Raw genomic sequence first — 14,635 nt, 5'->3', positions numbered from 1 at the left:
CCAGCTTCTGCTTCAATTTGGTGATATGCTCCTCCCAAGTCTTAGTGCATGTCCCAGCTCCACCAAACCAAACACCCAACACCTTCAGGTAGTCTGTCCTGACGGTGAAGGGGATGAAGGAGCGGTCGTCCCAGTTCCCGAAGAACATGACCTCGCTCTTACCCCTATTGACTTTGGCACCCGAGGCCAGTTCAAACTGGCCGCAGATGTCCAATAGTCTACTCACCGACCGACAATCGGTGCAGAAGACGGCGACATCGTCCATGTACAGGGAGGTCTTGACCTGAAGGCCTCCACTGCCTGGGATAGTCACGCCCTTCAGGCTCACGTCCTTCCTGATGGATGCGGCGAAGGGCTCCACACAGCACACGAACAAGGCAGGAGACAGCGGGCAGCCCTGCCTGACTCCAGATCTGACGGGAAAACTGTCCGATTCCCACCCGTTGATCGAGGCTGCGCTAACGATGTTGGCGTAGAGCAGCCGGGTCCAATTGCGGATACCCTCCCCAAACCCCAATTTGGAGAGGACGTCCCTCATGTAAGCATGAGGACCCTGTCAAAGGCCTTCTCCTGGTCAAGGCTGATGAGGCAGGTGTCCACCCGCCTGTCCTGTACGTAGGCGATCGTATCCCTGATGAGCGCGAGGCTCTCAGTGTTCTTGCTGCCCGGCACAGCACAGGTTTGGTCAGGGTGAATCACCGACTCCAGGACAGACCTGACCCAGTTGGCTATGACCTTGGCCAGGATTTTGTAGTCCACGTTCAATAGTGAACTGGGACACCAATTCTTAATTTCTTCCCTCTCCCCCTTTCTCTTGTAAATGAGGGTGATGATGCCCTTCCTCATGGACTTGCACATTTCCCCTGCCCGAAGCGCACTATCATACACCTCCAGCAGGTCCTGGCCGACCAGGTCCCACAGAGCAGAATACAGCTCGACTGGTAAGCCGTCGCTCCCGGGAGTCCTATTCCTCTCCAAGGACTCGAGGGCTCTGGTCAGCTCGTCCAGGGATATCGGCCGGTCCAGCCACTCCCTCGTGCTGTCGTCTGAGACCTCCGTGATAGACAACAGGAACGACTCGGAGGCCGTGCTGTCCGTGGGCTTCGTGTCGTACAGTCCGGCATAGAAGGATCTGCTAATCCTCAAAATATCGGGCCGAGACGACGTCACCGAGCCATCGTCCTCCTTCAGCCGGCTAAGCACAGAGCTCTCTTTGTGCACTTTCTGAAAGAAGAAACGTGAACACGTCTTGTCCTGCTCCACGGAGCGGACCCTGGACCAGAAGATTATCGTGGAGGCCTCCGCGGCGAAGAGCGAGGCTTGCTGGCCCCTCACCTCACGGAGGTCCTCCGTGACATCGACCCCCATCAACTGCAGAAGGAGCAGGTTCTGCACCCTTTTCTGGAGTCGCGACAACTTTCCCCGCCTCTCTCTCGCCTTCCAAACACCCTTGAGGACAAAGAACCTCTTGATGTTCTCCTTCACCGTCTCCTACCAGTCGCCCGGAGACTCAAAGAGGGGTTTCACGGTTCTCCAACCGGCATACTCCCTCTTAAGCTCCTCGACGTTCTCTGGGGTCAACAGAGTCGTGTTGAGCTTCCACGTCCCCTTGCCGGCCGGTTGGTCGTCCTGTAAGTGACAGTCGGCCAGCAGGAGGCAGTGGTCAGAGAAGAACACTGGCTCGACACCGGTGGACCTGACCGAGAATGCCCTTGACACAAACAGGAAGTCTATCCTTAAGCGAATAGACCTGTCTGGCCGCGACCAGGTGTACCTCCGCTGCGCTCCGTTTGCAGGGGTGCTGAAGACGTCAAGCAGCTTGGCGTCCTTCGCCGTGCCCATCAGGAATCTGGACGTGATGTCCAGTTGACTCCCCCCACCCGCTATCCCCACGCCGGATCTTCCATCTGCATCGATGATGCAGTTGAAGTCTCCGCCTAGGATGACCAACCTGGACGTAGCCAGCAGGGGTGGAAGCCGCTGCAGGACGGCCAACCGCTCACTCCGTACCGCTGGGGCGTACACGTTGATCAGCCTCAGGGGAGCGTTCTTGTAGGTGACATCAGCCACTAGGAGGTGCCCCCCCACCACCTCCTGAACTTGAAAGATGGTGAAGTCGCGCCTTTGCAGCAGAATAGCCAGGCCCGAGGAGCGACAGTTGTTACCTCCCGACCAGATCGAAGGCCCACAGGTCCAGCCGCTGGACCATTTCCCGTACCTGCCGAGGTGTGGTATCCCGTACTCCTGCAGAAACAGGAGGTCCGCCTTGACGGTGGTCAGGTAGGCCAATGTGGATACACATCTTGCGGTGGACTTGACACTGCGCACATTAATGCTTGCAACTCGTACCCCCATTGTGGGCAGTGACTGCAGTACCCTCCCCAAGTCCAAGATCCAGCCCCTCCATCTGTCCCTTCATGCCCATTGCTCGGGCTAACTGCTGGACGCTCTCCGGGCTCAGGAAACCGTCCGTGCTGCCTTCCGGGTGGCATCCCCCCGTCGGGGGTGCGGAGGCAGGAGGGTCCGGCTCTGGGTCAGGCTGGGGACACGCTGTTTCCTCCTTCCCGCCTGGAAGTTCCGGGGGGCCCTCCAGTGCCCCAGCGGCACTTGACTGGGTGTCGGAGGGAGCCTCAGGACGCCTCCCGTCACCTGGAAGCAGGGTGCTGCTTTCCTTCTCCCTCGAGATCTTTAACTTCTGCTTTGGGCGGGCCGTCTCCGAATCCCCCTCGTCAGAGGAGCTCTTGTAGCCCCCCTGTAGCTGCCTGTTCCCGCCTGATGGTTGCGGTTCCTGGGCCCGTCGACGCACCTTCCTCCTCGCTTTCCGGACCGTCGTCCACTCCCCTGGGTCGCCTGTCACCGCCTCCATCGACTCCGGGTTGTCGGGGGGGAGCGGAGCTTGCAGGGGCGCTTTGCTGGCCTCGGGCCTATCCTGCAGGGCTGGGCCCTCCTGCACGACCTGGCCCTCCTGCTCATTAGTGGAGTCCTTGCTGGGCCCTGGTGCCTTCCTCTCCTCCGGGGGGTCTGGCCCTGCATTGCCCCTGCCGGCGACCTGGGCGTAGGTGGTCCCCGCTGCGGGCATGCCCTATAGAGGTGGCCCGCTTCCCCGCAAAGGTTGCAGCTTTTCTCTTGTGGGCAATCCTTTGCAAGGTGTCCCTCCTCCCTGCAGTTCCTGCAGATGGTGGCTTTGCAGTCGGCCGCCACGTGATTTGACCTACCACAGGCATGGCAGACTTTAGGTTGCCCTGCATAGGTCAGGTAGCCCTGGCTCCCGCCGATCACGAAGCTGGACGGTGGGTGTACGACGTTCCCATCCGCGCCCATCCTCAGCGTCACCTTGACCTGCCTCTTACTGGTCCAGATGCCAAAGGGGTCCATGATGTCAGTTAGGTCCCCTTCCACCTTCACGTACCTTCCAAGGAAGGTCAGGACATCAACTGCTGGCACATGCGGGTTGTACATGAGTACAGTCACCATACGGCTCCTCTGCGCTGGCATCACAAACAGCGGGACAGCGGTCAATACAGAGAGGGGGCCCTCACCTTCTTTCTCCTTGAAAACCTCCAGGAAGCGGTCGCAAAGCTTGGCACTCGTGAAGGTCACATCGTAAAAACATCCTCCGGGGAAATCCTGCAGGCAGTAAATGTCCACGGCAGCGAACCCACAACAGTCCAACAGGACCCTCTTCACGAAGAAGGTGCGGTCCACAGGTGCACCTTCATCCACCTTCTTTACGGAAACACAGATGGTGTTCCGGACCCCCTGACCTGGGGCACGAGCACTTGCCACAGCCATCGTTGCAGGTTGGCTGCTCCCCTGAACCAGCGTTAGGCCGAAGCCAGCATTAAGATCCACTGGTCGCAAGGGTGCACAGCCAACCCGACGTCCTCCTTTCACCTCCAACACAGCACTCTCCTCCTCTCGGTCCACAAGAGAGTGGGTCTTTATTTTGTTCGAGATGTAAGCTAGTTCACTGAGCTTGAAGGTTTGTTCCCAGATGTTTTGTCACCATTCATGTCCAATGTAGTGTTTTGGACAAACTGGCAGAAAGCTAGCCACCAGGATACATGAACATCAACTAGCCACAAAACAACATGACCCACTATCACTCGTATCCTTACATACAGATGAGGAAGGACACCACTTTGATTGGGACAACACATCCATCCTAGGACAAGCCAAACAGAGACACGCATGAGAATTCCTAGAAGCATGGCATTCCAACCGGAATTCCATCAACAAACACATTGATTTGGAGCCAATCTACCATCCCCTGAGAAAAAGAACAGGAAATGACATCGTCAATGCAGGAAATGACATCACCAACCCAAGGAAACCTAACCAGATAAATAGAACGCGGGACATAACACCAGCGCTTCGTCGGAGGCTCACTGATGATGTTACCTAGAATGGTGACGAAACATCTGAAAACTAACCTTCCAGCTCAGGGAGCAAACTCACATCCAGTTCATAAGAAGTTAACTGCCAGTCACAATTCTAATCAGTTTGGGCACTGAGTGCCTTCCTCTAAATGCTTACAATAAAGCATCACTGCAAAAATAAAAGGAATGATGTCCTAGAATTGCAGCGACGCAACATTCCCTGTAATCATCCCATGCAACATTTAGCTAGGTACTAGGGGTGCTACTCCCTCACTTCTGGTAAATCCCTGCCTCAATTTCCAATTTGTTTTAGACTCATTCAGTCCATTACTTCTTGATTATCTGCCATTGAGCATTTGCAAAAGCTACTGAAGGCTTGAGATGAATTTTCAGCTTTTCTAAAAACTTTTAAGAATGTTTTTGAAACTGTTATCACAATGTCCTTGAATTACCTGCAAACTATTAAATTTCACTTACCTGCAGTTTTACGTTCCATTTACCTTGCCAAAGCAGTGACTGGATTTGCAGATAATTCTACAAATAGTTCATTCTTGAAATTTGAGTTCTATTAAAGTAATATCATTCTGGTGAGATTACCACAATTTTTCCTCACCAGCAGATAAAAATCAACTCATTAAATCTGGGTATGTAGCTGGATACATTTCAAAATCACTTGATGCAAGATAGTTATTAATACGACTTAGTTACCTTCCACAAATATGTAAAGGGAGCTGGTTGCAAAAGAAATGCGATTTTGGCATGCATAGCTGCCTGTATGCTTTGGTTGTGCTGATTCGATAATGACCCTGTTTTGCTTGATGCCTCTTCTTGCACTTGGTGGAATTATCCATCTTATGTTCGAGCGGTCTGTACATTGAAGTTCGATGCGATCGCCCTTTCTCTTAATCAACGTCCCATTCTTTGGTTGAATGACAGGGATGGATAAACCTGCACAAGAAGCAAAAAAGATGTTGCTATCTATAAAGCAGTGACCTAATATTCTACAAATGTTGTAATTCTGACTGTTTTTTAACATCACATGTAGTCAAAGTGATATGGTGTACACAAATCCTTGAAGTAAACAATTTCCACGCCAACCTTTCTCTGGGTCTCATCAGTGCTATCTCGAAAGAGGTTTCTTCATTTACTCAGGAATGTATAGTTCTGAACTAAGATAATAAAGTGTGGAGCTGGATGAACACAGTAGGCCAAGCAGCATCTCAGGAGCACAAAAGCTGACGTTTCGGGCCTAGACCCTTCATCAGAGAGCCCTCTGCTTTCACAAGATATTTAAGCATTTATTTAACTTACACTTTGTGACAGCTGTCTTGTCACAACATGTTTCATCAAACATTATAACACCGTTGAGGATTAGTAGTAACAAAGTGGTAAAAGGAGGAATAGGACTGACTACAGGCCAAAAATGGAATTTATGCATGGGTTCAGAGGACATAGTTGAGGTACTAAACAAATACTTTGCATCTGTCTGTCCCAAAGATGAAGATGCTGCCTAGGCATTGGGAGAAAAAAAAATTGTTCAGACACTCAAAGGAGTGAACATTGGGAAAAAGAGGGATTAGATAGGTTGTCTGTACTTAAAGTGAACAAGATGAACCAGACATGACACATTAAAGGTTACTGAGAAAAGTGAGAATGGAAATTGCAGAAACACTAGTCATAATTTTTCTCTCTTCCTCAGGTGCAGAGATTATGTCAGTCAGTTTAACTGCAGAAATGGAGTCACTTATACAATCGATAATTCAGGATAAAATTAATTGCCGCATGAACAAATGAGGATTAATTAAAGAGAGCCAACATGGATTTCTTAAGGGAAAATGATGCTTTACTAATTTGCTAGTGTATTTCGAAAAGGTAATGATGAAGTTTAATGAGGACTGTGCTGTTATTTGTTGTACATGGACTTCCAAAAGGTTTTTAATACAGTGCTGCACACAGATTTGTGAGAATAAAAAGGCCAAAAGCAACATGGACATGCAATTGGCTGAGTGACTGGAAACAAACAACAATGATTCATGGATTCTTTTTCTGGGGGGTAGATCAACGTTTATGAACCTTGGTTGACTGTGCATGTCCAAGCCTCAAGAGCTGTGCTTGTTTGAATTCTGCGCCTGCTATTTTTCCTGATATTATCATTTTCTAGATTGTGGCGCACAGGACACAACTTTAATGTTTGCAGATGATACAAAACATAAGGTATTGTGAACAGTGAGAAGAATACTGCAAAACTTTTGAATCATAGAATCCCTACAGTTTGGAAGCAGACCATTCATCCCATTGAGTCTCCAATGGCCCTCCAAAGAACATCCAAACCAGACCCACCCTGCATTTCCCATGGCTAATCCACCTAGACTGCACACTGTTGGAAATTTAGCATGCCCAGTCTACCTAACTTCCACATCTTTGGGCTGTGGAAGGAAACAAGATCACCCAGAGGAAACCCACGCAGACATGGGGAGAATGTGCAAACTCTACACAGGCAGTCACTGAGCACAGAATTGAACCCAAGTTCTTGGTGCTTGGAGACAGCAGAACTAACAACTAAGCCACCATGTCACCCAACTTCCAAAGGATATAGACAAGTTGGTGGAATAGGCTATTCAGAGACAAACAACGTTCATTGCAGAGAGGTGTGGGTTGATGCATTTTGGTAGGGAGTACATGAAGGTAATATAAATCATACTGCTCTAAAGGGAGTGAAGGAGCAGAGGGGCCTGGGTGTACATGCCCATAAGTCATTAAATGTGTCAGAAATGACAATTAATAAAGAATGGAGTATGCTAGGCTTTAATAACTGCACTAGGGAGTACAAAAACAGGGAAGACTTGTTTCACTTGCATTGGACATTAGTTCCATCTGAGCTGAAGTACTACATTAGGTTCTGGGCACAGGGCTTTAGGAAGGATGTGAAAGATTTAGAGACAGTGCATAAAATAATCATCACAATTGTCCAGGGATGGGGGACTTCACTAATAAAGATACACTGGAGAAATTAGGACTTCTGCACTTTGAGAAAAAAAGGCTAAGGGAGGTATTGGAGGCAATTAAGGTCTGACCAGATTAAATAGAGAGAAACAATTCCCACTGAGGTAAAAGATCAAGAACAAGGGCACAAATTTAAAATAATTAGTAAAAGAAGCAAAAGTGTTATGAAGGTAAACTACACACAGTTTTTAAGTCTGGAATGCACTATTTGGAGTGCAGTGAAGGCAGGTTCAATTAAAGCAATCAAAAGGAAATTAGATTCTTATTTGATGAGGAAGTGTGTGTAAGACAATGGGCAGATGCCTAGAGTATGGTATGAACTGAATCGCTCAATCAGTGTGTTGGTGCAGGCACATTGAGCTGAATGCCCCCCTCTGTGCTGACACAATTCTGTGATTCAGTTTCCTTTACTGATAGATTATTTTAAAAAATATACAACCCATTACAAATATCTTATACACAGCAAACACCGAGCCATTTACAATGACCCAAACCTTTCCACTGACATTTTTAGTAGTAGCACTCTTACATACAGCTCAAATTCGGCAACATTCTATTCTGTTTGCTGTGAGAAAATAGAGTTGATTTTAAAACAGGACTGGAATCTGTGCTGTGGGGATAAAATTGGTGTGTTACTCTGCAGTAATGTTGTAACACCTACCCCTGATTTGTATGCCCCAAACCATGTGTCTTGCCCAAACCTGGAGGAAATAACTGCTGGCAATAGAATCAAAATTGTGTTGAGCTTTCACTAGGTTGAAAAATTGCCCTGGAAGCAAGGGAGCAGCTTGGCAAGTGTGCAGTTGAGGAAGATGGAGTGGGCAAATAAGGATGATAGAGTCAAGGTCACGTAACAAGTTCCTGCAATTCTGCTAAATCACCAATTTTTAGTTTTTTTTCATTTATACATAGGATGAGGGCATTGCTGGCTCGGCCAGTATTTACTGTCCATCCCTAATTGCCTTGAGGGCAGTTAAAAGCCACCACATTGCTATGGATCTGGAGTCAATATAGACCAGGCCAGGTAAGGATGGAAGATTTCCTTCCCTAAAGGACTTTACTGATGCTGATTTCATGGTCATCATTAGACTTTTAATTCCAGACTTTGTCTTATTTTATTGAATTCAATTTCCACCGGCTGCAATGGTAGGATTCGAGCCCAGCCCTTGAAACATTCCTTCTATTTAGCCCTGCTCTGAAGCAATTATTTGGAGAGATTGTATGGTTACATTTATGTTTTGAATCCCACATTTTCTGTTTAAATTATAGTATACTGTATGCTATTCAAATGTTATAAACTATGTTCAGTGCAACCCAGGTCACATTATAACCAAAAACCTGAACAAATATGCACTCAACAAATGTTGAAACAAATTAAATGATGGAGCAGGTTTCTGGTGTTAGGAGGAAGACAACATATTCAATTTTGCACATAGTTCTTGAGGGGGCCACTAACCATGTGCAAATCTATGCTGTGAACTGCCTCACCTCTAGGTAAAATAACATCATTTGAAGGATAATGCACAACCAATGCACTTTTGAATCCAATCTGTCAGCACACTTAAGCTACATAGCACATTTTCTTGAAGTTGGAGATCACAGAGAGATACACGAAAGAGATGCGGATCTATCCATGCTGAGCAGATCCTTTGGTTAACACTTTGGCAATACATGGTGGAGTCAGCAACTGGGGATGTACAGGACAGGTCTGGGCCTATTAGAATCATCCACCCAGTATTTCTTTAGTTTCAGGGCTTTGTTATTTGACACAGCGAAAGCATCTTGATGGAAATGCTGGGAAAAATCCAATGCCATCAAAAAATGCTGTTTCTGTGATTAGCCACGAGAAATAAAGGAAACCTACTGCAATTTCTTTGCAATGGAATTTATGCAAGGTATGCCCACTTCCCAATTAGATTTGGCAGAATGTCAGTGGAAACTCCAAGGAAGTAATGTAGAAACAACCTAACCCCTGGTTTGCAGTAATTCTTCAGAGTTTCTGACAAGCATTCCTCAATGTTAAAGCCAACACTTAGAAGAACAACCAGGGAAATTTCAGGCATTTCTGTTCATGTAAAGAAAAATCCTGCATTTATATCAAGCTTTTCATCCTAGCATGCTTTCTGATGCAATGTCTTTGAAGTCTAGACATTGCTGCAATGTAGGAATGTCAGCTAATTTTTACACAAGGTTCCACATACCATTATGAGACAAATGACCAGATCATCTATTCAAGAGAATGAGGCACTCCCCCCACTTTGCTTTACTTCAAATAATCCAATTTGTCTTTTGATACACATCTGAAAGTATAAACAACAAGCCCCAATTTAATGTCTCATTCAAAAGACCACAAAAATAGTAACCTTTTTTCCACATCTTGCACTCAATTCGTGGAAATGTCTTTGAAAGTATAACCTACTGACAGCAACTAAAGAGCTACTTCTGAACCTAAATTAATACCTGGGCCATTGCATTGGTCTGAAGAGACCTAATAGCATCATATTATTAACTCAACAGAACATCCAGTGAAACATTGAATGCTATCCAACAAATGCACACTTTCCATGGGAAAAGGGATGATGATACTGTCCTTTGTAAACATAGTTTGGCGATTGCTTTGTACAGCTGTGTGCTACACTGTATCTGATGTAGAAGGTATTGCATGATTGATGTTAGAAGAGTACAGCAATGTGAAATCTATATACCATAAAATCTTTATACCATGACAGCTTTTCTTTCTTTTAGAAGAATTGGACTTTGTCCAAATTTAGCCTGAAACACGTTCTCTGTCAGATGATACAATTCCGTGGCAGTTGTTGTTAAGCAGAAGCAACTAAGAATGCTTACAGTCCAGAAAGATCTGAATAACTCAATAATATTTGATACTTTGTGTACTTTCTTTGAAACCAAAATCTTGAGGTCAATTCTCAGAAGGACTACCCATCACTTTGTACGGTGACTTTACCACCATTAACACTCCAAGTTAATAAAATCATTGGCAGAAAGAAGATTGATGTCAAACAGAAGTAACAAATGCTTACAGCAAATGCCACTAAAAGTAATTAAAAAGCCAATCATGTACGAGGACAACCATCATTACAATAATGAGGATGATGAGATTGTTACAATTTGGGACTGTGCCTTTAGCTTATAATAAAATAAAAGGAAATAACTGATCTGTTCTGAAGTCTGCCCAACAGCAAGACTAAGTAGTTTGATTGTTCAAGATTTGAACAAACCCAGACTGTTTCAATGGGAAAACGTGCAAAGTGTTTAATGCTTGCAGACAACTGCAGCTTGTCTATTTTTAAGGAAGTCAGGTTGTGTGGTAAAGGTGGAGAGACTGTGAGATTCCAAATCCCCGGAAAGAGTTGAGAATTTTGAGTTGCAAAGCTTTGTGCACAAAACTGTCCATTTAGTTTTAGGATTAAAGTTATTTGTTCTCAAAGATAACTAATCAGCATCCTACATGGATATAAGGTTTATGAAACAAGGCCTCAGCTCCAATTACACTCAAGTAATTTAGCACTATCAAGGACAAAACAGCTTGCTTCATTGGCACCACATCCGCAAATATTCAGGCACTGCACGACACAATGCCAGCAATGTGTACCATCCACAAGGTTCACTGCAATGAGGTACCACAAGGCTTTTAAACAGCACATTCCAACCCTGCAACCTCTACCATCTGGAAGAGCAAGGTTAGCAAATACATGAGAACATTACAACCCACAGGTTCCCCTCCAAGACCATCATCCTGACTTGGGACACATTACCATTTCTTCACTGTACCCAGGGTCAAAATCCTGGACTTCCCTTCTAACAGCATTGTGAGAATTCAAGAGGGCAGCTCAAGGGCTACTAGGCATGGCCAACCAGCAATGCCCACATCTCATGTTTGAATAAAAAAAATCCTGGAGTGGAACTTATATCCAGAACTATGTCCTTCCAAGACAAAGATGCTACCAATAGAGCCACAGATAACACACACATTTGTTCATAAAAATTTAGATATTTTTCATTATAGTTTTTATGACTCTGAGACAACTCAGTATACATGAATTTAACTTTAGTAGCATAACATTAAGGTTGTTGTGTTCATTCACTTAGAGTCTTGAGTTGTACAGCATGGAAACAGACCCTTCAATCTACCTTGTCTATGCCAACCAGATGTCCTATATTCATCTAGTCCCATTTACCAGCATTTACCCCATATCCTCTAAACCCTTCCTATTTATCTACTCATTCAGCTGTCTTTTTAATGTTGTAATTGTAACAGCCTCCACATCATGCTCTGGCAACTTATTCCATACATGCACCACCCTCTGCATAAAAATGTTGCCCCTTAGTCTTTTTTATATCTTCCCCTCTCGCCTTAAACCTATGCCCTCTAGTATTGAACTCCTCCTTGGAAAAAAGACCTTGGCTATTCATCGTATCCATGCCTGTCATGATTTAATAAAGCTCTATACAATCACCCCTCAGCCTCTGAGGCTCCAGGGAAAACAGCCCCAATCTATTCAGCCTCTCCCTATAGGTCAAGCCCTCCAACCCAGGCAACATCCTTGTAAATGTTTTCTGAGCCCTTTTAAATTTAGTAACATATTTCCCATAGCAGTGAGTTCAGAATTGAATGCAGTTTTCGAAAAGTGGCCGAACCAATGTCCTGTACAGCCGCATCATGACATCCCTTCACCTATGTTCAATGCACTGACCAATGAAGGCAAGTATACCATACACCTTCTTCACTACCCTGTCTACCTGTGACTCTATTTTCAATGAACTATCACTGCGCTCCCCAAGGTCTCTGTGTTCAGCAATACTCCCCACAATCCTACCATTAAGTGTATAAGTCCTGCCCTGATTTGCCTTACCAAAATGCAGCACCTCACATTTATCTAAATTAAAATCCATCTGTCCCTTTTTGACCCATCGGCCCATCAGATCAAAGTCCCGTCATACCTCCTCCACTCTCCATCACACCACTCTGTTATTGCAAGACAAGAATGAAAAATCTTTGGTGATTATTGTGTTTACATGTCCCATTCTGTTATCAGTCAACAGACTTGACCCACCATAGACTGAATATTGCATGGCCCCTTCATTCCCACCCATCACCTGAGTTCACCCACATAATATGAAGAGTCAGTGGGCAGTGAAGTCAATAGCCTGCCCAAATATGTAAATAAATAATTTTTATTTCATTTAAAATTTTTATTCGGATTCCTTTTTTGAAAAAGTTTATAAAATGGTGGAAGTAAATTATGTTCAGCACAAAAAAAAGGTTCTTTGCTGGAAAATAGCACATATCAGAAATCACAAGCAGCCCACCTATGAGTTTCGAATCCTACCATGACAAATGGTGAAATTTAAATGCAATACCAACAAATCCGGAAAATAAACATCACCTAATTGCAACCATGTGACTATTGATGATTGTGACAATAATCATTCAGTTCAGTAATGTTCTTTCTGTTAATAAATCAGATCCCTTACTTGACCTAGCCTGTATGTAGCTCCAGACCCACAGCAATGTTGTTGAATCTTAACTGCCCACTGTGCAATTAGGGATGGATAATGAATGCTAACTTAGTTTACATCCCGAGAATCACCAGAAAAAGTTTCAGGTGCAGGCTTGTGTAACCTTCCAAACCTCAGAGATTGACCCAGAAGTTCTCCACCAATCATGCACCACCCTGCGTTGGAACTATATCACCAGTCCTTCAGTCACTGGGTTAAAACCTGAATCCTCCTTTTTAATACAATTGTGGGTGAAACTAAACCACATTCACAACCACAACTAAACATGTCAGCTTACCTCCTACTTCTCAATAGAACCCATGCAGTTCAGAAACAGGCCATTCGGCCCAACTAGTCCACTGATTCACTCCCTCCTACCCTGTAACTGCAGATTTCATATTGCTAAACCACCTTACCTACAAATCCCTGAACACTACAGGCAATTTAGCATGGCCAATTCACCTAGCCTGCACACCTTTGGACTGTGAGAGGAAACCAGAGCACCCGGAGGAAACGCATGTAAGACACGGAGAGAATGTGCAAACTCCCTACAGACAGAGACCAGAGACCGGAATCAAAGCCAGGTCTCTGGTGCTGTGAGGCAGCAGCACTAACCACTGAGCCACCGTGCCATCCCAGATAGTATTTTGGGAAGAGAAATAAGCCACTTGTCGGGGTGCTCAAATGCAAATTACCTCAACACATTATAGGAATAGTGGCCTATCTTTATCAAAAGTATATTGCATATGGATCCATTTTGCATCTGCTCATATCCACTAAATCCCTTGAAACACTTTCAGAGCCATCAATCAGGTTAGTTTATTCACACTGAATCAAGAAACCTTTCCCTATAGACCAATAGCCTTGATAAGACTGTAACCTCAAGAAATGAAATGCAACACTTGAAGCCTCCTAACACTTACTGATTTACGTTGGCTGTCATACATTGCGCAGACACTGAAAGGAATTGCCACATGCAATATGGCAGCACCCATCACTCTGATGCCAGCAGAATGTGTTTACTTAAATAATTTCAGACTGCAGTCAAAGCTAAACATGCTGTTGAGTAGCTGCACTCCTAAGTAAAGACATAAAATTATGACAGGTTCTCATCAGTGTAAGTTAGCAAAGAGTTATACAGTGTAGAAACAGGCTTTCGGCCTACCATGTCTGCGTTGACCAACAAACACCAAATGACATGAATTCCATTCACATGCACTTGGTCCATTGACCACTATTTCCCGGCATTTTAGGTACTCATCCAGATGCTTTTTAAATGTTGCGAGAATATCAGCCTCCATCACTCTCTCAGGCAGCACTATTCATATTTCTACCATCCCCTTGGTGAAAAACATTTTCTCAGATCTCCTCTAAATCACTTGCTCCTCACCTTAAACTTATGCCCTCTGGTGTTGCATGTATTTGTGATAGGGAAAAGATTCTCATGATCAAATCTGTCTATGCCTGTCATAATTTTGTGTATCTCAGTCAGATCCCTCATCAACTTCTTCTGCACCAAGAAAAACACACCCACCCTATCCAGTCTCTCCTCACACTAAGACTTTCTAACCCAGGAAATCTCCTGGTAAATCTCCTCTCCATCGTTTCCAACGCAATCACATTCTTCCAATAGCGTGGGGTTCAGAACTGCACACAGTATTCCATGTGAGGCCTAACTAATGTTTTATAAAGTTGTAACAAGACTTCCTTGCTCCTATGTTCTGTGCACCTAG

At 45.2% G+C, this 14,635-nt stretch overlaps 1 protein-coding gene across 1 annotated transcript in view; it reads right to left on the bottom strand.

Annotated features, from left to right (window-relative positions):
* LOC125457782 (mast/stem cell growth factor receptor Kit-like) overlaps nt 1-14,635 on the bottom strand; it is a 92,245-nt gene that overhangs the window by 69,300 nt on the left and 8,310 nt on the right. The window contains exon 2 of the mRNA XM_048542378.1: nt 5,088-5,327. Within this exon, the coding sequence (XP_048398335.1) occupies nt 5,088-5,327 (240 nt within the window). The remainder of the gene's footprint in view (nt 1-5,087; nt 5,328-14,635) is intronic.

The sequence above is a fragment of the Stegostoma tigrinum genome, chromosome 1 (assembly GCF_030684315.1).
Source record: "Stegostoma tigrinum isolate sSteTig4 chromosome 1, sSteTig4.hap1, whole genome shotgun sequence".
NCBI lineage: Eukaryota > Metazoa > Chordata > Chondrichthyes > Orectolobiformes > Stegostomatidae > Stegostoma > Stegostoma tigrinum.
This window is presented reverse-complemented; position numbering and strand designations above follow the sequence as displayed.